This window comes from Polypterus senegalus, chromosome 10, assembly GCF_016835505.1.
Source record: "Polypterus senegalus isolate Bchr_013 chromosome 10, ASM1683550v1, whole genome shotgun sequence".
In the NCBI taxonomy this organism is placed as follows: domain Eukaryota; kingdom Metazoa; phylum Chordata; class Cladistia; order Polypteriformes; family Polypteridae; genus Polypterus; species Polypterus senegalus.
Genome location: NC_053163.1, coordinates 87,551,264 through 87,578,680, shown reverse-complemented (window position 1 = coordinate 87,578,680; position 27,417 = coordinate 87,551,264). Strand labels below are relative to the sequence as shown.

The following is a 27,417-nucleotide window of genomic DNA, read 5'->3' as shown; positions in this document are numbered from 1 at the left end:
GACAGACTGACACCAGGATGTCTAAAGCACACTCCTTTATTTTATTCTTTCAATGCACCACAATGCCTTCTCTCACCAACTCTCTTTTCCTTTCTTCTTCTTTCTTTCTCTTCTTTCTTTTCTCTCTCAACCTCCTTCCTCCTCCTCACAAGCTTCGTCTTCTTCCTCCCAACTCTGGCTCGTCTACTGGAAGGAGGTGGCCCCTTTTATCATGACCCGGATGACCCCCAGGTGCTCCCCTTGACGTCATTTCCTGGTGTGGCGGAAGTCTCAGGAAAGCACCTGGAAGCCCTCCGGGTGACCATGGAATTACTTCCGACAGCACTTCCTGGTGTGGCGGAAGTGCTGTCATCCAAGCTTCTCTCACTGTCCGGGCACCCCCTGGTGGTGACCACGTCCTCTCATAAAGACGGCCCCAGCTGTGTCCCTGTGGCCCCCAAATAGCCCTGGGCGGCTGCCCTCTAGTGGCCGAGGAAACGTATTGTCCAACTCGGGGACTATCCAGGCGTCCCGGCCGGGCAGTGTCCCCAGTCATCTGTGACAATATATATATATATATATATACACACACATACATGTGTACATATATACACAGACACATATACTATGGGGTGCCAAACAGGCAAATACATTGATTTTCTGAATATATAAAGTCGGCGTCAGAATATATAAAGTCATTCCTGAATATATAAAGTCAAAATTTGAATATATAAAGTCACTGTCGGAATATATAAAGTGAAAACTTGAATATGTAAAGTCATTTCTGAATGTATAAAGTCAAAACTTGAATACATAAAGTCATCGCTGGAATATATAAAGTCAAAACTTGAATATATAAAGTCAGCGTCGGTATATATAAAGTTAAACTTGTTTCTGAATATATAAAGTCAAAAGTTGAATATATAAAGTCATCGCTGGAATATATAAAGTCAAAACCTGAATATATACAGTAAAGTCTAGTTAGATTTAGTCATCATTGCATAACTATTTCTTTACCATAGAAATTTAAAGACTAAATTCAACTTCCATTCCTACCAAAGATATTTCTGGCGACTAAATAGAACCTACTTACAGTGGTGTGAAAAACTATTTGCCCCCTTCCTGATTTCTTATTCTTTTGCATGTTTGTCACACAAAATGTTTATGATCATCAAACACATTTAACCATTAGTCAAATATAACACAAGTAAACACAAAATGCAGTTTTTAAATGATGGTTTTTATTATTTAGGGAGAAAAAAAAATCCAAACATCCAGAAACATTTTGTGTGACAAACATGCAAAAGAATAAGAAATCAGGAAGGGGGCAAATAGTTTTTCACACCACTGGATATCCAAATTTGAGCTATTGAGCCGTCGCCTGCCTGCCTGAATAAGTCACCCTCGCTTCGCTCTTACTTTTTTACGTTCATTTAATCATGGCTAGTGGCGGAAAATTTATAAAATGGAAGGAGGATTACACTGAGTATGGCTTTACCAAAACAATTATTGATTGCAAATCGATTATTTATAAAGATTCAATTGGTGATGTTTTTCTGTGTTAACCTCATATTTTTTCATACTTCTTCTCAAACCAATTGGGTGCGAGGGTAAAATGAATCAGGAAACGCTGATCAATGTAATCGGTGTACCAGGAAACCATGCATTGACAGAAGTACCCCTTTGCTTGGAATTGAGAGTGTGATTAAATGCATTATTTTTTAACGCGTTATGGAGCACATGCATTGAAACTTCTCAGCTGTACTTGTGCTAAGAAAAGGAAACATTTTAAAAATAACGTAACACGATTGTCAATGTAACCTTTTGTAAGTAGTGCCTGGAGGATTCAGTTTGGAGAAACTCTACAGACAGCATGTGTATTAACTTGTGGATTTTTCTGTGAGTATTTGGTAGCAGCGTCACAAAGTCACTTCTGTAAGACTGCGTTAGCTTCGAAGCTCAGCTCAGAGCGAAATGAGGTGAATGGGAGGGAAGATGATGACGTGACTCCGCCACCCGCCTTAACTGTCAATCCCCCACAAACACAGTCTCTCGGAATTTGCATAAGCACAGCCCTTTACCTGCAATTTTAACTTAGTTACAAAGTGATTAAAACTCTCGTTTATATCCTGCGTCCTCTCATTAAACTTGTATCCTGCATTACCCGTGGGCATGACAAACGGCAGCTTCAGTGTGTCTATGAACTTAATTTAAAGTTTAGGTTTACACCATGATAAAATGAATTGGGAAGCGCTGATCAATGTAATCGGTGTACCAGGAAATCATGCATTGACAGAAGTTCCCCTTTGCTTGGAATTGAAAGTGTGATTAAATGCATTATTTTTTAATGCGTTATGGAGCACATGCATCGAAGCTTCTCAGCTGTACTTGTGCTAAGAAAAGGAAACATTTTAAAAATAACGTAACACGATTGTCAATGTAACCTTTTGTAAGTAGTGCCTGGAGGATTCAGTGGGGAGAAACTCTAAAGACAGCGTGTGTATTAACTTGTGGATTTTTCTGTGAGTATTTGGTAGCAACGTCACAAAGTAACTTCTGTAAGACTGCGTCAGCTGCGGAGCTCAGCTCAGAGCGAAATGAGGTGAATGGGAGGGGAGATGATGACGTGACTCCCCCACCCGCCTTAACTGTCAATCCCCACAAACACAGTCTCGGAATTTGCATAAGCACAGCCCTTTACCTGCAATTTTAACTTAGTTACAAAGTGATCAAAACTCTCGTTTATATCCTGCGTCCTCTCATTAAACTTGTATCCTGCATTACCCGTGGGCATGACAAACGCCAGCGGCAGCGTGTCTATGAACTTAATTTATACTTTAGGTTTACACCGTGCTTTGTTTCCGAAGTAGCAGCACTCATGGATATGGTTGTATATGTAACTCGCTCGCTTATTATTGTTTCGCTGCCTTCTAAATTATATAATGCATGTTTTCTTCAGCGCTTTTTGGAGCGCTTCCTCGTTTTCTACGTACTGCGTTGACAGTCAGTTCACGTGATTACGTGGGAGGAGTGATGATGTCACATGAAACTCCGCCCCCACGGCTTTCGAGCTCAACTCCATTACAGTATATGGAGAAATATACCTTCCAGTTATGACCATTACGCGTAGAATTTCAAAATGAAACCTGCTCAACTTTTGTAAGGAAGCTGTAAGGAATGAGCCTGCCAAATTTCAGCCTTCTACCTACACAGGAAGTTGGAGAATTAGTGATGAGTCAGTGAGTGAGTCAGTCAGTCAGTCAGTGAGTGCTTTGCCTTTTATTAGTATAGATTTTTTTGCATTGCATCAAAGATAAAACTAAGGTTTACTGCGATGTGTACATAAATTTTTACTTGCATGTCACCTCAGTTGTGGTGGGCTGGCGCCCTGCCCGGGGGTTTGTTTCCTGCCTTGCGCTCTGTGTTGGCTGGGATTGGCTCCAGACAGACCCCTCTGACCCTGTAGTTAGGATATAGCAGGTTGGATACTGGATGGATGGATGTTACCTCAGAATAGTGACAATAATATTAACAGTGTATTGGCCACCATAATAAGTTATTAAATAACAAATTCCTTAAGGCAGAAAGTGTTCACTTAGTACTCATTATTATACATCAACAGAAATTATGTTCATCTTGTTTAAGACTTTTGTTTAATCATGAAAAAGGATTTGAGGTGTTGTTAAATATCACATCCTACCATCCACTGTCTAAATTTATTTGTGGGTGTGTCATTTTGAGTTGAGCACTTATGTTTTGTAAGTTGAGTCAAGAATTAAAATTAGAATGTTTCATATTTAAATGATTGAATATATAAAAATGTGTGTGCAAACTTCTTGGGAATGACTTAATGTACGTTAATGTGCATTAAATTATTAAAGTTTCATGCACAAACAAAAAGTGGTAAATACTGTCCGGTACTCAAATACTGAAAAAAAACTACATTATTTAACCATTAGTGAAAAAGCTCCCCATGAGGCTCCACATTCACTCATTATTTACTTGAAGGACATTAGGCGTCTTTTTGTTTGGCGGTAGAACTTCATTTTAGCTCTGGCAAGTCAGAATGGAAACACGCAAAGCATTCACAGTGACCACATTCCCAAAAACAAAAGGGTGTTAGGCCTCTAAAAGACAGATTCTCTTGGTCTCACCCCAGGTATCCTGGCCCCAATCTCTATAGGCAGGTTTCAGCCTACACAAGCCTAAAATATGGCCAGGACTTTAAAATATCAAACTATACTTTGAAGTTCCATAATAGTAAAATGTCCTTCAAGGAAGAGTGTGAACCATAAAAACCTCTAGCTTAAGGATAAGGAAAATAAGAATCTTCATAAATAAAGATATTATCTTGTAAATTACAAAAAGAAATGTGAAATGGAATAAATAAATAAATAAATAAATACGGCAAAATGGATTTGCCTTGAAAGGCAAAAATAGTCCATATCTGTAATCCAAGAATCAAAAACCCAAAGAGAAATTACAGAAGCCAGAAAATCAATACTTACAATAACAATGCACACTTTGAACATCAATGAACTACTGCCGGGACCCTCTGTTTACCTCAATATAAAAGCAGAGGGAGGTCCCAGCAGCTGTGACATCAATGTGGCCCCACCTATTGGGATTTCTACCACAAAATACAAGGAACAAATGAACAATAATTAAACAGAGAATATGCTACAAACACAACAATAAAAAGGAAAATAAGCTCAAGTCAGGGAATAAACGCTAGCTGTAATACAACAGGAGTCTGTAAACAATGCATGCAAATGTGAAAAGCATTTTCAGCTGAGGATTCTTGCTTCTCCTCTTTCTCTTTGATTACATCAATTTGTGCACATTCAGAATTTTAAATTCAGTCTAAATCAGATTTTATGCAACCCACAGCTGGAGTTGAAAAGACAGAATAAGTTTGCAGAATTTCAGGGCATGTTTTAATATGTTAATACTTTGTACATTGCATGTTTCATATCAAGTTCTCTAACACTGCAAAAAAACAAAATCAATTCAGACAATAGACTTAAATAGTCAAAGATCATTTGGAATACGAATACTACCGTTTACAGTGCACCATCTATGGAAAAGCAGAAGCAGCGCATATACAAATACATAAATGGTAAAAATAACTGAAAAATGCAATGAAAATCCAGATAACTGTCCTTGGTGTATCAATATACAAAATAAGCATAATGCAATATATATACAACAAAATCTATTTCAATACACTATCAATATTTCCACCTCCTCTGACTAGTTTACATCTACGCCGTATTTGCCTTACCTTTTTCGCTCATTGCAGGGCTCCATAAATTCTGTGTCAGCATTCCCGGAGTGATCATTTGGTCAATGATTATCAGGCATGCCCACTAAAGAAAGTCATTTCATCACCCAGAGGATATTGGAGAATTTTGAACACATTCAGTAGTATATGTGTGAAAAGAGGTCCATGGTGTTGGGCATGCTTTAAATAAATACTTGGGCAGGCCATCAATCTGATGTTGGTGCTTGAATGATCTCTCTGTATATATGTATGAGGTGGGTGGATCGGTCGGGTACTTCAATTGTGCCTCGGAGGTAGTGGCTTGTCGCATCTGCACCCAATTACACAGGACCGCTAAAAAGGAGCTGCACAGTAGAGAAGGGGACAGGATCGGAGAGAGAACAGATGACAGAAAATGAAATGAACATACAGATGAAAAGGAAGAGACAGAGAAATAAAAAAGAATGGAAATTGAGGTTAAAGATGGGAGAAGAAGGCCGGACAGAGAGAAAAACAGTGTGAGAGAGTGAAGGCAGGCAGGCAGGCAGTAGGAGAGCCCCTTTGGGGACCTTGAGACTGATGCTCAGGGGGCTGAAGAGTGACCCGGTGCTCCATCCTGTGTACATCCAGGAGGTGCAAGACTCAGCTCAGATTGGGAGCCCTGCTGGGAGTCATGGATGGCAGGGACCTGGGCCTGGAAAAGAAGGTTGACTGTGCCTGTCACTTGAGCATCTCCTCTGCTGTGAGGTTCCGTGTGGGGTAAGTAGAGGAGACATTGACTTTACAGGGATGAAATGGAGATCATGTTTTAGAGAAAAGCTTCCTGCATATTTCTTCCCTCGTTTTATGCATATTCATTTATTGAATTGATTTTATCCTCCACTTCAGCACTTTGGGTTTTATGGATTATTTATTTATTTATTGGGACAATGATGAAGCACTGCACTATTTGTTTGAACACTTGGCTTTTGATAGAATTATAATGAAAGCAATGATTCACTTTTGCACATACTCCTTGTCTGGAGTTATGTGTCCTTATTTGCCCAGCTCATCTTGGTTATGATGATTAATAATCCGTGTTCAAGAGGCTCCCAGATGGAACAGGTAGTGTGGAGCAAACCTGGACCATTAAATCATGGTAGAGGTCCCTGTTGCAAATGCAGATGTTAACAAGTAATTCTAAACTCTGCATTTATCGACAGCCAGCAAGACAGAGCTTGAAATAAACAGATGTGTAAAACATTTTGAAAAATAAACTAAAAGCTGAATGTAGTCATCAGTATCAAATGTTCTGTATTTTCGTCTAACTAAAGTCTTTGTTAATAGTTGTAAGGCAGCGAAATGTGGAAGAAAAAAATGCATTGTATAGATTAAAAAAGAGATAGGTACGGAACCATGAGAGCTTTTGGAAGGAGGAACATTACAATGACAGCTTCTTATATTGTTTCTTCTGCTGTAACCTACTTCACACACTCAACGTTGTTTTTGTTAGAATTGTGCTCACCTTTCTGACTCTGAATTGGAATGACCAGATTTAGAAACTGGGTGAGTGGGTGGAAGAATGTTCTCTGCTTTCAATGTAGAATATTTTCTGGAAAAGGAGTCTCAGTTCTTTGATTCTGTTATCCAATATTGCTTTTTGCAACAGTTTATATTTTAAGGTATTTTTTTTCTTTTTGAATGTGGCAAAGTTTTACATTTTTAATAAAACGTGTAAATAGCTAAATTAAATGTAATAATGTATGTGAAACATGTTATAGTAAATCACAGACAAGCATTGTGTCATTGTTTTATTTTATAGACTGTGTCGCAGTTCGGGGCACTAGCGCTTCCTTGAACCCTCAGGTACCACGCCAAACACCTGGTAAAAGTGCTACAATTATTCTTTTTATTATAATAATGTGCACTAAGCACCCTCCACTCCACACTATTCATAAACAAACACAATCAATAAACCAATAAATCAATCCTCCACTCCCAGACGCGTAGACCTCCTACACCCAGCTCAGCTCACCGTCTAGGAACTCCCACAATCCTTTAATAGTTCCTGACCCAGAAGTGTTTCTCATCCTTCAGTCCATAATTCCCTATCACTTCTGGGTCAGATAAAAGTCCTTTTTTCACCCCGGAAGTACATCATCCCTTCCGCTCATGTCACTCGGGGCATAGGGCAAAAAGAAGTCTTCGGTCCTCCCTGCAGCTCCCTCTTGCGGCCCCTGTGGTATCCAGCAGGGCTGAGGATAAAAACTACAAAGTTCATGACTCCCTGCTGGTCTTCGGTGCACCTCCATACTGCAGGGAGGGCTCCATCTGGCGGCTTGGGGGACATGGCCGGGATAAACTACCGGGCACAGTCCACAACTGTAATACAACATATGAAAGTCCATCCATTATCCAACCCGCTATATCCTAACTACAGGGTCACGGGGGTCTGCTGGAGCCAATCCCAGCCAACACAGGGCACAAGGCCCGAAACAAACCATGGGCAGGGTGCCAGCCCACCGCAGGGCACACACACACACCAAAGCATAAAATTGTGAGGTTGTTTCGAGAAATCTGTTATTTGCATGTGTAAGTGTTGTTCACTGAACACACTGCAGCGTTGTGCTCTGGCTTTTTATTATTTGCATACATGATTTCCATAATTTTTGAGTAAAATGCGTGTGTCTTTGGTGAAGGTAATGAGGTGGGAGTCTTTATCCCGCTTTAATTATATAACTGAAAAATTAGTTTTGCTTGAACAACAGCTGTAGTCAGCACTTATTTTGTCTAAACTTATTTATAACATATGAGAGTTCCTTCTTACACATAAGAGTTAGGTGCAAATATCATGCATGACCCACAAGTAAACCCACATCTAAGGTACTTGTCCTGAGCCAGGTCTTCATACGTATCACCATGTTAAATGACTTTTCCACTCCTTCACATTTAATGTTATAGCAATACCAATGGCTCATCGCATATGAAGAAAACTCTGTGCGCACAATCCAACAGGGAGGATTCTGCATAATATAAAGCATCTGAAACACTAATTACTTACTTGTTTAACTCTTCATGTACTCAATAGTGCATATGTTTAATGTAGTACAAGTGCAACAAAACAATTGTAACTCTTTTGGAAATCAGTTACGTTTCCTTATATAATTAAGTGTTTTGCCATGATAATTCTATTTCAAATCCTTTAACACAAAGACAGCTATACTAAAAAAAATTCACTTGGCAAGGTGTGCGACTCCCTTGCAATGGATGGTCATGATGACAAATGTGCATTGTTGTCTGTTTCTTCTTATCTGGAATTTTGTGTTTTCATTTTACTGGTTAAAGAATCCATTGAATGGTGCAGTTGTAGCACTTTCTTTACCCTTTAGCCGTAGGATAGCGCCCTATGTTCGTAAATTCTATTTCCCTAAACCAATTTATAGAAAACCCTTTTAATTTTAAGTATGTGTTTTAGAGGATAAATTGGAATCCCTTAACCTACTTCCCAGTAATAATTTGCCAGCTGTTTCACAATTGGTAACTTGTAACACAATTCACATTACAAATATGTTCCCAAACCATAACAAAATTTATTGAGAAAATTGGAACAATATCAAAAATAAATAAGTAAAACCATTTATAGTTAAGACCAATCAAAATTCCCACCAATCAGATTACAGAAATTATACAAATTCACACAAGTTTCAATATATTTACCCTTCACAAAAAATACCTTATAAGTTCAGGCAGTGTACTATAACCTTACAAATGTACCTTTTAGCTGTTTGCTTTTACCAGCACTTAAAACATCCCACTGATAATAAAAAAAAAACACAATAACCAACTCTATAATATGAGCAAACTTAATTACTATAACCTCACGTTAACTTAACAACTTTAGGGGCCCACAGACACACACATACTCACACACACCCAAGCCAGCGGCCACTAAAATAAAAAATAATAATTACACAAACTCCCCTCGTTGCAGGCCTGGTCGACGCTCGGGAACTTGGTGGCCAAAAAAAAAACAAAACGTTGCTCGTTCACTCTAACGAGCCAACATAAAAGGTCACAGTACTCACAAATAAGTGAAGTGAAAACCAGTGTCCATTGTCCAAACACATCACTTCCACGCTGTGGAAAAATGATGGAGTTGCCCTGCAAGCAGGCTCACGGCAAAACGCTGCAAACGAAACGAAGCTAGTCCGTCCAAAAGGGGTGAAACTTGTTGTTTTTCCTCCGTGCCTGAGGAGCAGCCAGGCTTTTCTTTGGTCACCTGGAGTGCTATATCCAACTCTCCCGTGCCTCTTCACAACCTTGACTCCCTCGATCACCTCTCCCGCTCAACTCCAACAACCCCCTCTTTTTTTTTTCAATTTTCCCGCTTCTTCCTCTCTCCGCGTCCAACGGAATCTCGCGTGAACACCGCCTGGAGCTCTAAAGCCTCCGCAAACCACGTAAAACTTTTTTTTTTTTTACAAAAAACAAAGTGAAACAACCAGTAAAAATTATTAAGGGGAATATTATATTATATGAGCCTAGGGCTACACAGTGTATAGCATTGCTGCCTCACAATGATTGAATTCTATTTCAATTCTCATCTAGAGTGCTTTCATTTTTAAGTTTCTATTTTATCCTCATGTTAGATGAGCTTCCAACTATGGTTTCCTCTGTAATTACTGATGGTGGGTTTAGTGGTGATTTTAAAATGGCCCCAAAGTGAGTTAATAAGGTTCTTTGCTTTTCTGTCCAAGGCTAATCTAGATTTTGGCTCTTCACATGACCCCATACTTAAAAGCAAGTTCAGAAAATCGATGAGCAGAGAGCTTATTGAAGATCATACATTACAATTACACGGGGAGTTTGACAAAACAGGCAGAAATATTTGGAAATCTCCACTCTTACCAACATACTCCTTCAAATGATGAAAAACAAGTAAAAACCATCAACCTTTTCCCTGCAAAAATCTCCCAGGAAGCCTCTGAACTTGGCATTATTTTCAGGTGCTGAAATACCCAGGTCTCACATCCTAGACATCAATTCAGCAGCTGATGTTAAAAATGAACTTTTCAAGCCTTCAATAATTGCCTTGCTCAAAAATAAATAAATAATACACACATTGTGAGTATTTTTACATATTCTAATGTAAAAAAAATTACTCATGTCCCCAGTTCAAATACAACCTAATGATTGAAAATATAAATATATTGTAACAACCGGTGGTTGAGTATTGAAGTTCTCGGAGCCGAACTCTACTGCGCACTTCCCCCAAGCTGGTCGGCCAGCGGAATGCCAGCGCCATGCACGCAGCTGTACCTAGCTCATTAAGCAAGCGAACACTCGTGTCCCATACACCGCACGACCCCGAGTGTCTCCGTACATAATTGCATAGATGGAATCTAGCAACACACAGCTCTGTCCTTTTGTATCTCTTTATTAGAGCAGATAGTCAGAAACAAAGCTCCAGCTAAACACACTACAAGGCCATTGTCAAGGTCATTCATAGAAACATCCCTCTCACTGATGGTAACTTGTTACACTTACTTATACCTGGGCTTCAAATGACCCAAGCCCACCCAAGCAACCGAAACATAAACACATGTAACATTTATAGAACAGGAAATCAATTACCTTGCTTGCCCAGTACAAACAGTAAACGTTACAGAAATATACCCACAATGCACCACGCTGTCAGCGCTGACTGCCGGGTCATTACAATATTTTCCATGACAAATATGAGATAGTTAGACTTCTGAAGAAAGCCTTATGTCTTAATACAAACCAACAATCAAACGTTTTGAGCAAACCAGAGCATTTTTATAAACAAATGCCGTCAGTTAAAAGATCCCACTAAGAAAGGAAAAAGTATACCTATTCCAGTTATTAGAGGTAGGAACATTCCATTAAGTAAAACAGTAGGGCTGACAAATTCGAGGGACGTTCAAAAAGTTTCCACACTTTTATATTTTCGTTGGAAATGGTGAAGGTGGGAGGAGTCATAACTGGTCGTGTCTGAGAGTGTCATGTGACTGAGAAAATTGCATTTTTAACGAAGGTGACTGTGTGGAAAAGTTTAGTAATTTGTTTTTAAAATTCTTAATAAACAAAGTTAAAAAGAAGTGCGGAAACCTTTTGAATGTCCCTCGTATAATCATCCCATAGCGTTTTACTTTTTAAATATGTTTTCCAATATACACCTTGTATTCTTGGAATTTACATTAATTATAAACCTTTTAAGTATCGGACATATTTTCTGCAAAAAAGGAAATGAAAATTAAAATAAATGGCAAAGAGAGATTTGCATTATTATTTTATAATTTAAATTTTCATTTCCTTTTCTGCAGAAAATACTTCCCATACATCATGTCTTTTTTTCCAGACAATATATTTCTTTCTTCTAGGTAGATATTCTGTATTCTGCTCTCAAGAAGTAGAAATTCTAGATCAGAGGTCTCCAACTCTAGTCCTGGAGCGATGCTGTGGCTGCAGGTTTTCATTCTAACTCTTATTTTAATTAGTGACCAGTTTGAATCGCTAATTAACTCTTTCCTTAATTCTAATTGACTTGCTGACTTGACTCTGACTTGTTAATTATTTATTTTTCCTTTATTTGCTACCAAACAATAATGGGATACAAAAAGAGCCAACACATGACAAGCAACCTGTGTCAGTCATGTAATATCTGAAAATAAAGAATAATGAAGGTCTTAGTAATGTTGACCCGCTTAGGTCCACAAAACATTTTCATAGCAAAAAAGAAAATTAACCATTTTGGAAACGTGTTCTGTGGTAGAATATGAGCACCAGAATTAAATAAAGGGTTTAATTAACAGCAAGAATTGGCTTCTAATTAAGAAACTAGTTGGAGTTAAATTGGTTGGAGTTTAAGGCCCAACTTATCTAGTCATCTGTTGGCTCACTTCACATCTCCTTTTTATTTGGATGCTGTTTAAGGAAAAAAAGTGAAACAAGTCAGAGGATTGAGCCTTCAAAAACAAGTTAATTAAAATAAAGGGGAAAAAAAGTTATTCAGCAGTAAAAACTAGTCACTAATTAAGAAAAGGGTTGCAGCCACACTAGTGCTCCAGGACTAGGGGTGGAGACCCCATTTTGAACACTGCATCCTTGTCTTGTGATAAGAACGCTGTATTTATTCACAGGTCTACATTTGCATTTTTACTCACTGGCACCTGGATTATTCCTGAGGTTCTTTATTTCACATTTCTCATGCTGTGATCAAAACATAAAACTTCTTTTACTGCTATGTTACTCCTTCTGTTCATTTAGTAATTCTCTGCATTGCTCAGTTCTACTGTACTTCTCTCCTGCTGTTCAGTCTGCAGCTGTCACTATGACTCACTTTGCCTGTACTTTACTCCCACTGTTACGTCTCTTAAACCTCAAAATGAATTTGTTTTCTTTTATCTCACTTCCATTCTTCATTCTGTCATTTTGAAGATGTCTCTCTTGCTCAGTGTGCTGCACCAATTCCTTATTGTTTGCTCTTCTATCATAACTGGAATGCACTATTCAACACTAATGTGTGCCTTATTTCAGGCCTTCTCTTTTTCTGTGGATTGTCCGTTAATTCAGTTTTTCATTTGTTTGTACTTGGCTTAGTTTTGTGTCGTTTTCTTTATGTGTTGTTTTTACTTAGACTTTGTTTTCTCCACCAGCTTTTTATGAGTTTATCTCTAGCTAATTTTTATTATACTTATAGTATCATCAGTCTTTATGAAGTATAATTAACCACATGCCAGGAAGTTGGATTGTAATGCTCCTCATAGAAAGAGAGAATTTCATGGGTAAAAGATTAACAAACTAGAGCAGCAGATGGAATATTATTTAAGGACAAGTAGTAAGTTGTTCTAGAAACAGGCAAAAGGTCAAAATACTGAGCAGTCAACAAGAAGAACTAACCATCGAAGGCAAAAGTTAGCCAAAAATCAAACTCAAAATAAGTCAAGCAAAAATTCTATCAATAATAATAATATCCTAATTATACCATAATGCAAAGAGATGTTTTAGTAAGCTGTTTCATAAACTTAGGATTCAGCCATACCAAGCTGCCACCTTTAATATTGTCAGAATGAGGACACAGTACTGCTTCCATGTTACTGGTGACAATATGACAAACAAACAATATGACTGAAATTAGGGTTAGGGTAGGGTAGGGTTTCATAAAATGATTGCCTAAAATAGTGGTGATTAAAAACAAACAAATCAAAGCAATATGGAACAGTGAATATAACATGATACATTTATAATAAACAAAAATAAGCAATACAAATATACAAAATTAGCTTAGAATACATTCATATGTTGAAAAAACAGATTCACGACAAGGAACTACAAAGCTAAGAGTTTTGCCCAAGTTTCACAATGAGACTTCAGTAATAATTAACTGACATAGAGTTTCTGCATCAGAGGAGTGCACAGAATACAGTGAAATTCTTACTTACGTGTGGTAATCAACATGCAACACATACAATTCTTTCTTAGGCCACAACTAATTAGCATGACTGCTAGAAACTTCTGTCTTCCTTACCTGTAAAGTATCAGATCATAGAAATCTGAAATCTTTCAGTTTCTTTGTTTTGAACACAATAATTTATGTAAAGTTTTTACCTTTCTTTCTGGTGAAATCTCAATATATATAAAATCAAACATCTGTCTGTCTGTCTGTCTGCTTTTCACAAGAGAACTGATTAACAGATTTAGATGAGGTTTTTTCCATAATTTGCTTAAACATTCAGTTGATTTTGCAACTTCTCTCATTGTGCTAAAATCATAGTTCACTTGCAGGAGCAATTTATTTGCACTAATCTGAGACAGAGGCTGCGGGCCGAGAGGAGGGAGAAGCGTAACGTCAGGAGTGGGGAGCCGGGCAGGGCCCTCCTCACTCACGCGCCGGCCTCCGTTCGAATTGGTCTACCTCTGCATTTTGGAGTGTACCTTGCCTCTGCTTAGCTAGAGATACCTGTTTGTTTATTGATTTTTTAGAGTTTGTCTTGTTTCACTGCTATGCAGGCAGAGCGGCAGGGGACAGATAGTAGGAAATAAATTATGGATAACCATTCACAACTCTAATTTCATTTACTTAAAAGAGCAGTTGTACAATCTGGTACACATTCAAATTGGAAGGCAAAAACATAAGTGGCTTTGAGTTTTATGTAGAGAAGTACAGTATTTGTAGTAGGGAAACCAAAACAAGCAGTCACCACATTTATTTGGGTTAGAAATTTAAGTTACCAAAATAAGGCATACGATTTGAAAATGCCTCTGACTCTACATTTTTTAATGCAGTTTTTTTTTTTATTTATTATTATTATAACGGAATATGATTTTTAGTCTTCATCCTTAAGTTTTTTTAAAGAACTTGTTTGGTGCATGAATTGTTTCTATTTTTTCATTTATTGGTTTTCTAACTTACATGAAGACGTTCATTTAAAATGAAACTCATTTTTTACAGCAATAATGACGGGGAGGCAAGACAGAGATAAATACCACAGCATGGAACTCATATCTAATGCCCCTTTGAGTTTTCCTGAGGATTCCAAATCTTCTGTATTTGTCATAGAATCACTCCATGGCTCCTTATGAGTAAGCTGTTCTCCATTTCTCCCCATTACATTTTCCTGAATCGTCACTTCCGTTGTGCAGGTTTCTCTGTAATTCCTTTCAGGTTTTCAATATGGATCTGTTAAACTATATCCTTCTCTTTGCCCTCCCCATATTTCTTGTTCTCTACTAGAAGCATTTCCCATATACAGTATCTTCATCAGAAACTCACTTGAGCAACACAGCAGGAAAAAAAAATCCATTCAACCAAAAAGAAAGGACACAACCTCCTTCACCTACCCACATCAGAGAGCATAAAAAGCTAAATAAATATTATTCCTCATATACTGTATATTTAAACCACACCAAAGACACAGTAAGCGATTTTATAATAAGTTAATGTATTCTTGCCAAATCATTAAAAATTCTTGAACCATTTATCAGACAGAGAGAGAATTTAATTTTTTTTCCAATTTAAGATTCCCCTATTATGCTATGACAGGCGGATTAGGATTATTGATGAGCGAACCCCACTAAATTCACTTTGCCTTGAGTTTGGTGAAATTGCAGATATGTTAGTTAACTTCACCAAACTCAACTAAATGCATTGAAGTCAATAAAGAGGGAGAAACTGAACTGGTTTTAAGTGAATTATAATAGTGCAATGGTCATTTAAGTGCCCCCAAAGACCAGTAAAATGTCTGCCAATTATGCTGGGCTGATTATTGTGCCCAAACATGCAGCCTGAGCTATAAGGCAGCAGTGCTAACCACAGCGTTAGTGTCTCTCCCTGAGGTAAATGAAATAGAATTAAATATCAGAACAGTAAAATGCCTTCCTCTTCCAGGAGTTGTATTTTGGCCTAAATCAGCTCTCTCATTTTGCCTGTGTCTGCTTTCCCTTGCTGCCGGAAACGTGTACTTCCAATCATTTATCTTCCAGTGCATTGGTTCACGAAGATGTCCTTTAACTTTAATGCACTTTTGGCCTGTGCCACTGCAATATCGGCTGCCCACTTGTAGCCTGCTCTCTTTATTATTCCAGTACATCTGAGCAAGTTGTCACTGGAGTTATTACCTTGATCTTTGCCACAGTGATCTCTTCCATCACAGATAGGAATGGGAACTGGAGTGGACCTGGTCTGATGTAGAGACCTACCGGTGTGAAACTCACCATTTTATTGCATATTTTAATGAATGATTACCTATGAATTGACAAAATTTTTTTTTTAGCAAACCTCACTTTGTAATCTGCCAGTATTTTCTCTGCTCTTCCTGATAGAGGCTGTTCAGTGGGTCAAAGAAAGTTAAGACAACAGACAAGCACTTTAAACTCCTCTTAAATATCCACAGTCATGTAGTATTTTTGTAACCTGAAGGAAAAAATAATGCTGAAGAAATCTTCCCATCTATGTGTGCAGGCTGGTTTTTGTGGAATTAATCACAATTCTGTAGCATAAACATTTGTTAGAAATACATGAACCTATGAAGTTATTTTTACACTTGAGCATATAATGTGTATATTTAAATGAAGATAACATCCCTTCCCCCAATTTAATTCAGATTATAGGGAAATTGGAGTCTATCCCCACTCCAGTGGGTGCAAAGTGAGAAGCACCCCTGGACAGGGCCTGGACATTGACAGTTCTATAGACACTCACACTGGGGCCCAATTAGAAACATCAATTAATATAACAGACACACACACAGGTTTTTAGGGTCATTACTGTCATGTGTACAGAGCACAATAATATTTTTACTTCCATGTAAAAACCATGACACCATGATTAATAAGTATAACTATTGTAAATTCTGTCTTTGTTAACATCAATTGCTACCTTATCTCAAAATTTCTGTCTTCCTTACCTGAAACATTTCAGAATATATCTTTTTTACTCTTCATAATAGCACTGCAGCAGTATTTGTTCCTAGTATATTAATAAATATGAGGGATGTTCAAAAAGTTTCCACACTTTTTTAACTCTATTTATTTCAAAAACAAATTACATCACTTTTCTGCAGAGTCACCTTCCTTTGCAATGCAATTTTCTCAGCATCGTACCGACTTTTTAATGCCCAATTACTACTCCTCCCACCTTCACCGTTTCCAATGAAAATACGTAATTGCGGAAACTTTTTGAATGTTCCTCGTATGATAAAAGTTTAATTTTTTAAATATGTTAAAAATTAAATACCCCTTGAACAAATCATCTTTATTAAAGATGTAAGATGACAGCCAAGTCACCAGGCCCAATGCCCACACAAATGGGTGAAGAAATAGCAAATTCTACATAGACAGTGACCAGCCTGGGGTCCGATGTCTTATAATGTTATGTATCTTATGCCTATTGTAGTCTCTGTTACACAAAATGATTATCTATTTTGTTTTACTGGTATGATTTTTGTGCCTTGCAAGAGAGCATGTACTGCATGCTGACATTGTCTCTTGTTGGACTGTATGGAGAGTTTGGTAATATGTGTCATCTGTGTCTATGATGTTCAAGTTTATATGGGGATGAATAAGGATGCTTTCACTGATTTTGCTAAATTTTCAGATTGCTTAATGAAATTCGCTCTTGGATGATCTTAAATTTTGTTGTATTTAAATGTGGATAAAATTCAAGTGTTATGTGCAGGAATAGGTACAAATGTGTCAAAACACGTATTTAATCTAATCAATTTTTGCTCTTCTGTGCATAATCTGGGTAGGATATTTAACTCAGAATTCTGTTTTAATGCATATACTGTATAAAAGCCACTTGTAAACCGGCTTACTTCATCGCACAAATTCATCCATATTTTAGGTATAAAATTATAATTAATGCTTTTATCCTGTCTTGCTTGAATTATTGCAATTCTTAACATAGCTGTCTGCTGAAGCGATCCATGCATATTCTTTAAAAGGTACAGAATTCAGCCACATGCCAAGATATGTTCTAGCATAACCCTGTTTTTATATTCCATTTGAATTTGCTTACATTTGAAAACCATATTCATTTTAAAATTTTGTCTTTGACCTTGAAGGTACTATGCAATAAATCTCCTTTATGGTTTTTCAAAATGGATAAATATAATATGCCACACTGACCTTCTCGCTCCGCTGCCACTCATCTGCTTGTGGCCGCACACTACGGATATAAACTCTATTTAGAGTTTGAATCTTCAGCTGTTACACTCCTAAACTTTGGAATTCACTCCCGATCAGCATTAGGCAGCGTCACTGCTTAGCCAAGTTCAGATCAAGACTTAAGGCATTTCTATTTGAGTAACTTTAATTCCACTTAGGTATTTTTATTTTACTTATTATTTATTTTTAGATATTTTTCTGTTTTGTAAAATTTTATCGTATTTAGACTTTGTCTTTGTAGTATGGCTGGTATTTCATGTGCTTTTATGATGTAAAATGAGTTAGACACTTGTTGTGTAAACAGTTACTGAAATAAAATCCTTGAATCATTGTGTGTGAAACCTGATTAAAACACAGCATTTGCTCCAAAAAATTCCATATTTGGTTGCCACATATGGGCATGGTAGTTGTAGTTTATAGTTTTTTCCCTTTAGAAAGGTGTTTGCTTTTTAACTTCCCAGGAGCAAAGGCAAGTTTTGAGTGAAAGGGTGTTTGGGATGTTTCCATTTCGGCTGTGCATGTGGGTGATAGGCTTCAGTGGAGGTGATAGCAGGGACTTACCAGCTCAGAGGTAGGACAGTCTGTAAAAAAACTAGCTGGCTTCCTAGATTCCTCAGTTTGGAAGTAACGACACGATTACTAGTTAACTTGGATATGCTGCGAACAAGCTGGAAAGCACTGGGAGGTGAAGGTAAAGAGCACATTTATTAAGAATTTTTAAGCAGTTATAGTATTTAAAGTATTTGGTAGTGAGAACATCTAAAACATTAATGGCTTTGATAACCAGTAAGCATCAGATAGATAGATACATACATACATACATACATGTTATTTTCTTTTTAAGGAAGCTCAAGAAATATTATAACAACATCCCCCTCAAATACAAACAAGAATCACAATGAGAAAAAAAAGTCTAACTAGGCTAAGGATAAAAGAGCAGTCACTGTAAGGTATTATAAAGGCATATTGTTGAAGGTATGATGGCACCCTAGTAGCATTTCTTGACACGCTTCTGCTGAATAATGTGTTGGCTGAAAGTACTCAATGGTAGTGTGTCAAAGAGAAGATATGCAGCATTGTTTATAACGTTTTTTCTTCATTCTCTCCTCTTCTTCTACCTCCACTGGATCGAAAGTGTGTCCCATAACTGAACCTGTCCTTTTAATTGGTTTGTTGATTTGGTAGTCCTGTTATAAAGTGATGTAACCAGCCCAGTAGTACGGACTTGATGGAACTTCCTATAGGGAAAGAATGTACAGCCCCAAAGGGGCACAGGATACTCCAGAGCAGAGCGGCAAAAATAAGTGGGCCATAGCCCACAAGGCAAAAGGAGCACACTATCAAGGGGACTCAACCCCAGAGTTTGAAGATTCTAAAAAATTGGAACTTGACTAACTCTGAGATGATGGGTAGGGATGAGGAGCCCCAGTGACTCACCTCAAAACTAGTCCCCAGAAACAGACAAATAGTGGTAGTGGGGGATTCAGTTATTAGAGCAACTGAGATACAGATGTGCCATAGACTTAGATAGTCTTGTATGGTGTGTTGGCCTCTGGATTTACAGGTAGGAAAATTTCTTCAAAAGGTGGATAGGCTTTTGGCTAGTGCACGGGTGGATCCAGTTTTCATTGTCCATTATGGAGCAAATGGCAAAACATAAGGATAGTTGGTCAGTTGTGCAACCGACATTTAAAGAGTGGAGCCACAGAGCAGACAAGGTGGTCTTCTTTGATGTTTTGCTTGTGCCATGCACCAGTACAGGTAAAACTAAGGAGATTAGAAGGCTTAATGCATGGCTTACATCTTGGTGTAGGATAGAGGGGCCTAGATTTATGGGGCCTTAAGAATCCCACTGGAATCCCTAATGGGTTATACTTGAACAGGAGTACATAAGAGTAGGTGTATGGTGGATGCTTTACAACATGCATTTTCAACTCACAGATTTCAGGTAATAGGCTTAAGCTTGAAAGACGTGTCATGCTGAACAGAAGTGTAGTGAATTCTAGGAAAGCTGAAAGACAAAGTAGGATTCATAGAATTTTGTTTATTTAGAAAGTGTACTTTTTGATTCCCATTGAAATCAACCTTGAGCTTTTATAATAATGAATTAGTACCTTTTTCAGTGTTTTGAGAAACTACCTGCTCTTCAAGCAGAAAGAAAGCCAGGCATGTGCCTTTAATTTGTGAATGGGGAGAGTGACGGCTTTTTATTACACTTTTTTCAAAAAGAGTTCTCAATTCAGTTCTATTGCTGTTTGTTGCAAAAACGGAGCAATCAGTTGCTTTCTGACACTTTTGTAAAGAGCTCAGTTCTGGTGCAAGAGTAAGCAGTATGAGAGGAGCCATGGGCACTTAAATGGAGTTGTGTCTCCAGCAAGTCATCTTTCTTTATTTTTTGATTAAAGATATATAATCTGTAACAAAGAAACTGGACCACCTGCAATGTCTTTCTGTCTTAACCCAGGCTGAACAATTCTTTTTATTACTTGCATTTGTGTTATTGGTTATCATACCAATAAATATAATTTTAAGCAAAAACTTAAACCAGAGTTTCAATCCTGAGTACTGCTAATGAGCTAAATTCTGGATTATCATTCCTTGTCTAGCTACATTTCCTTAAGGATGTGAAAGGATGCTTTTGTGAATTTCTTTTTAGTGGTAAACTGGGTTAAAGGAAAGGAGTAAAAGTTAAGACAGTCCCAGTCAGCGAAGCAATCTGCTGATAGAGGTGCCCAGGGTTAAATACACTCAAAACAATACAGACAGTTAAATAGGTTACAGGTAACAGGCATATTACCGGTTTTGACATCTCTTCCTATCCCCAGTTAAGAACAGAACCTAAGAGGTTCATTGGTACCTTTTCATAATAGGTGATCTGATAACACGATAAAGCAACTGGTTGGTTGATGATTGTTTAAAGTAGGGAATAGTAGTTAGGGTTTTTAGGACAGTCCAGATTTAGAAGGTTACATAAAGGGCCAGGCAGCTGTATAACTAGAACTATAATGTCCTGGGTTGAGTCCTGCTTTACACCCAGTGTGCAACATGGGATTGAAAATGTTATGTTAAAATAGTGTATTACTCATTAAAGGTTTGTAAATATCTTTATTGTTTTTATCTATGTTTATCGCACCTTTCACATTGTCAAAAGGCACTTTATAAAAACATTAGAACACAATTAAATTGTAAAGGACTAGAGAAGTACGTACAGAATCATTGGATTTGTTCCTTCTGTAATGTGCCATCTCGTCTAGTATGCTGTATACCATATTTTACATGAATGTGTTTTATCTTGCAGAATACTGCTTGTAACAGATCCCTAAAGTACTACTGTCTGCCGCAGTACTTGGTCATGTATTCCATGTCTCTGTTGTACTCTGTGTGAAGAAAGGCATTGTAACAGTTATGCAGAATTTACTCTTAACAAGTTTCCATCTGCGTCCCATGTTGAAGAACTCATTTAAAGTAAAAGCTGGGATCCACTAAATTAATTTCCCTCATAAATTTCCTTTTAAACATTTCAGTCATGTTACCTCTTAATCTTACACTGGAATAGTGCAGCTCCTTTGGTCTTTCTTCATAGCCTATAAGTGTCAGCCCGGGAATCACCGTGGTCATTTTTCTTTGGACGCCGGTGCTGTCATGCATTTTTTGCAGTGTGGAGACCAAAACTGCACACATATTTAAGATGGGGCAACTCCTACTGTCCTATTAATCTGCCCACCTAACTGCTTGTGTATGCTGGCAGGATGGAGACAGAGAAGACCCCACTATGACTCTGGGGTCCTTCTCTTAAGGTGTACTTGAAACTTTCAGACCTGCCATTGTGAATTCAGACTGAACATTTTTTATTTCTTCTGTGCAGTATTTTACATTGACTTACATTAAATTTAATTTGCCATTAGTAACATTTCCACTGATTCTAGATTATTTCTGTTCCACTTTGTTTAGTCTACTCTACAAACTTAACCAGCTTTAGTGTTACATTTTTATCTGTATTATTAATATACACTAAACTGAGCAGTGGTCTCAGCACTGACCCCAGATGGACATCACATCATTTAACATCATTTCATTTTGATAAGGTCCCTGGCACCATATCCATTTGCTTCTGGTCTTTCAGCCAGTTTTTCCCCATACTATGCACTGGATCTTGAATTCTCATTTGTTTTAGTTTAATCACTTGTGGTGCCTTATAAAAAAGTTGTAAAAATAAAGATAAATAATATCATATACACTATCTGATTGTATGCATGTACTGCTTCCCCTTTGCAACATATTAATGAAATATAATCTTTTCTGCATAAACCCATAATGACTGTGGGTTTGCACAATTGGTTTAAACGTTTTTATGATTTGATGATTCCTATATTTTTGCCAAATTTGCAATTTAGGTCCAATGTTTTTAATATTTTTTATAATGTTTGCATTGATATCCAAAAATAAAATAGTTTTAGTTTTAAGAAAGAAGTCAAGCGCCACCCCTATTTTCAATATTTTCTCTATTTCTGTGTTTTAATATCCAGTAGTACTTGGAATAATTTCTTATATTTCGTCCTTTTTTGGGGGCCTTATGATGGGACTGGGGCCCTTATCAAAGTGTGGTTCATGTGATGTATCCAGTTTTTCTGGAATAGGAACTAGAAACGGATGGATGTATTTTTGTGAAATTGTCATTTCATAAATATTTAAATAATATTTTTGTAATGAATTAAACTAAAACATGATATATGTAGTTAACATGCATTTATGACTCATGCATTGTACTTTGTATTTTTAATTTATATTTGTGAGTGGTTGACCTGTTTTTTGTCATAATCTTTTATATTAGATTTGTAAATTGCTTTGGCCCTGGAAAATTAACAGTTAGGCAAAAGTTTCTTCTAAAAGTCAATAAAGGTAAAAAAAAAAAAAAAAACTTTTCTGAAAAACTGCTACTTGTGATTTGTGGGGAATGGGAAAGCTGCAAAATGTGTGGCAGTGTGTGTAAGCCATTATGTTTTTAATAGTGGTATTATATAATTATTATGTAATAAATGGGATTAGTCTTCCCACCGCTGTAGAGATTTGTTTTGTATTGAAAGCATTGCTTTCCAAAGAAAGAATTAGCTTAACATTATTTTTCCCCCTCACCTTAATTAGTTTTACGAGAATGCATTACACTAAGCATGGTACTGCACAACTGGGCATACAGCAGATAACACAATATTTCCTATCAAGTTCTAATTCAGCCATAACAGCTTACCCAACCTACCTGGAAAATTATAAAATCATATCAGCTATTATGTGACATGTGTACTTAAGAAAAATATTCATAATTTTTGCCATATTACACAGAAGCTTTGGACAGTCTTTTGAATATAACATTTGATTTTATTTTTCTAATTTTAAATAAAATAAATAATTTTTTTTGCCAGTGTAATACAGTGGATGGACTGGAAAATTTCCTTTTGAATATGAGGTGATAAGCAAACAATGCAGTGTAGGAAATCACAACAATTTTTTCTCTAGCAAAATAATCTCATCAGGCCTTATTCTAAAAACTGTTGAAAGTGGATTTCAAGTAATAGTGGATCCAAAACCATCTGAAAGATTTTGTTTTCCAAATATGCGCTGACTGCGGGACAGTCCAAAAACATGTAGCAGAGCAAGACTGGAGCCTCATGACACTACTCACAATTAGGGCTTGCCTTGGTTAAATTTCAAATAACCAAAGATGTACCGGGAGGTGCAGAGTCAGGACATGCGTCAGGTGGGTGACGTTAGCAGTAAGAATCAAACGGACAGAATGGTTAACTTCCTGGGTGTAGGCTCCGCCCCTTTCTATGTTCCCCTATGTTAATTCCTCATAAAGGTGACACTGCGGCCTTACTCTCCGTAAAGTGCTATGGGCTAAAATGTATCTAAACAATACAAATCTCTCCATTCAATAATGAATCAGGTTAGAAAATACTGTATGTAGCATACGCATGACACCTTGTATGTAACTACAGAAAGACTGACAACATTAAAGAGACTAATCACTAATAAGGGGGATTAATCACAGATCATTACTGCACTGAAAACATTGCTTACCTGAGAAGAAATTGACTTTAAACTTTGGTGGAAATGACTGCTAATGTTTAAGCAAATTTCATGCTAAAACTCCTTCATGCATCACACTATCAAGGTTTGTTCTATGCCTTATACAGTACATATTTGTTAATTTACTAGTAATGTACTTATTTTTGTAGCAAAAATAAAAGACTTAAATAATTCCATTTTGATTGTTCTGAGGTAGTTAGAACTTTTTTTAATATTTTCCTCTTCTGACTAAAGATGAACTTTTGCTGTAGACCTATTTTAGATGCCACTTTGAACGTGTGTGTTACTAAAGACTCAGCTGATTTTGTATGCAGTCTTGGCATGTTTGTACAATTCTTTTAGTATTTTTACCTTTGCCAATTTAAGTACTGGTCTTCTTGAAATTCTAAGAAAATGGCATATATTGTAGATGTAAATCATTTTTGTTTGCTCTTACTCTAGTTTGCTTGTCTTCTCTTTTTTCCTCTGTTTTCTATGTTTCATGTCATCCATCCATTCATCCAACTTACTTCATCATATCATTGTTTTCGTCTGTTACAGTATCTCTTCTAACTAGGAAAGGTATCTTATTTTCTGTAATCTCTAAAGTGTTTTAACCTGAGGAAATATTAGGCAGATTGCTCAAGGAGGTGAAGGCCAAATGCTGATTAATGATGTCCACATGCAGCAAACATGAAAATAATCTATCAGTTGCAACTTATATTAGCCATTTTACCTCAAAATTAGCCAGATAAAAGAAATGCAGTAGAGCCTTAGAAATAAAATAATAGAAATATTGCTCACTTCTCCTAAGTACAAAATGGTAATTTTTTAAATTAATGTGTCAGATTAATGGAGCACTTGTGTTTATTTATATTTATGGAATATGCAAAAAAGCTTCCCTTAATTTTGAAAGCTCTAGTGACAAGATGGAGACCTCAATTATCCTGCACGGGTTGAATAAGCCAGGCTTAGATATGTGGAAGGCTGAGTCGTTGCCATGGATACAATGACACGTTTTCTTTCTTTTTTTTTAATTCAATGAACGCGAGGCTGTTTTAAGCCACAGGATAAATGTAATTAAAGTATAAACTGTTAATGTTGGATATTTATTGTGAATGTTACAGTTGGATGAACTGATTATTGTTATTATTATTATTATTACATAATACTTTCAGGTCACTCAGAAATCAATATCAGTGTACAGTTTTCTATAATTACTAAATATGTATTTCATTTTCAAAAACTTTCTGATTACACAGTATTGATTTAATCATTCTGCAGTTGAACTTGATTTTAAAAACTGTTCCCTCTGAGATGCTATCTAACCTAAGATATTTGTGTTCCTAAATTCATATTTTAATAATTATATTCTATGCACTGTATAATAATGTTCAGAGCTTGTGAATGCTGTTTCTCCATTTAATTGATGACCTTTGAATGTAAGGGGTTTATACAATTCCCCAAGCTGTTCCTGTTCACAATTCAGACATATTCAGCTTAAGGTCACTTGTCACTTTGCACTGCCAGAAGGTGGCTTGGCATCTGGCCAATGTGTAATTTTGTTGAACGTTTCATGTTTTTCAGGATTGACTCATAGAACTAATTGGTTTCATATAATAGATGGATGGATGGATGGATGGATGAGATTACTTTTCAATAATAATAATAAAAAAAACACTGTACACCTGGATACCAAAGCTTAGTGCCAGTTTAATCCATGTGTGTGTGGCTCTAAATGGTATCCATTTCTTGCTCCACTATTTACTGTGAGCGATAACTTTTGAGTATACCTATAAGTCTGACAAGGGAAAAGTCTTTCCCATTTATTTTTTGTTCACATATATGATGATGAAAGTTTTAAAAAACTAAAACTAAATTACATTAAAAAACACCATATATATTTTTTATAATAAGAAATAATAGGCAATTTATGACCTGAATTTCTAGAATACTGGTCAGTTCATAATTAATTGATTTTGTTACCTATGCTTGTGAACAGCAGTAGTCATTGATTCAGGATGTAGGCTCCTCTTCCTCGTTCTCTTTCTAAAGTGCTCAAACTACAGATTATTCACCACTACACTGACTCGAGGAGACAGGACCGCTCTAGTTTGATCCTGGATTAAAGTTCAGATCAGCTCATTGAAAAGTCAGTTATTCCTGTCGGCATGTCTGTCAGTCTGTCTCACAGTAAATACATTTCTTTTCTGTGTCTTTTATTTACTAGGCTATTTCATTTTGTCTTTCTAGGCAAACCCACCTCCTATTATTGTAAACACTGACTCGTTGGATCCAGGCCCTTATGTAAGTAACTTTTTTCAATATGTTTGTTTCTTCTGTAATGAATGCGGGTGGGAAGTCTCCCTTGGGGTTCAGTTTGTTTTTTTTTTTTTTAATTTTTACAAGAGACGTACATGGATATCAAATTGAACAGCAAGTTTTCTCATTGAGGTTTCCTGTGAGTTATAGTGAAACAAAATAAGATTAGGCAATACTAAATAACAAAGAATAAAGTCCGGTCAGATGGCTGGGAAGACAGAAAAAAAAAATCTGCCGGGGTTCAAATGCCACTGGACATTCTAGCTAACATAAATGATCTCAATCAGTCCTCATGGTTTTCAGGCTTCACCTGGAAGAATTAGATGATGATGGTCTTGTAGACTTCTGGCCTTCCATCCATCAATGTAAGGGCTGAATGGTGCCTTGATCAGAAAACCCAAAAAACAGCAGAGAAAGTAGGGATTAGCAAAGATTCTGGAGCCATGATAGAAATGATAATTCGATGTAAAATCAGGGTTACGCTAAATTTAAGCTATGAGAACGCCATGTTAAAATAATAGGTTTTTAGCAGCTTTTTTAAAATGCTCCATCGCATTAGCCTGGCAAATTTCAATCGGTAAGCTATTCCAGATTTTAGGTGCATAACAGCAGAAGGCTGCCTCACCACTTCTTTTATGTTTAGCTCTTGAAATTATAAGCAGACACTCATTTGAAGATCTAAGGTTATGATTTGGAGTCTAAGGTGACAGACATTCTGAATTATATGGATGGAGCGAGATTATTTAAAGATTTGTAAACCAAAAGCAATATTTTAAAGTCAATTCTAACTGGCACAGGTAACCAATGTAATGACAGCAAAACTGAAGAGATGTGCTCAGATTTTCTTTTCCTAGTTAAGATTCTGGCAGCTGCATTCTGCACTAGTTACAATCGATTGGTATTTTTGGGTAGTCCTGAGAGGAGTGTGTTACAGTAATCTAGTCGACTGAAAACAAAAGCTTGAACTAATTTTTCAGCATTTTGCAGAGTTATAAGGGGTCTAATTTTTGCTATATTTCTTAAGTGAAAAAATGCTGTCATGGTAATCTGATTAATATGTGATTTAAAATTTAGGACAGAATCAATAATTATCCTTAGATTCTTTCCCTCTATAGTACCTT

The 27,417-nt window shown here is 36.8% G+C and overlaps 1 protein-coding gene across 4 annotated transcripts in view; it reads left to right on the top strand.

The window, feature by feature from the left end:
- Positions 1-27,417, top strand: part of dlg3 (discs, large homolog 3 (Drosophila)) — a 360,488-nt gene that overhangs the window by 194,205 nt on the left and 138,866 nt on the right. For all 4 annotated transcript variants that reach the window (XM_039766116.1, XM_039766118.1, XM_039766117.1 and 1 more), the window contains one exon: positions 26,228-26,281. In XM_039766116.1, the coding sequence (XP_039622050.1) occupies positions 26,228-26,281 (54 nt within the window). The remainder of the gene's footprint in view (positions 1-26,227; positions 26,282-27,417) is intronic.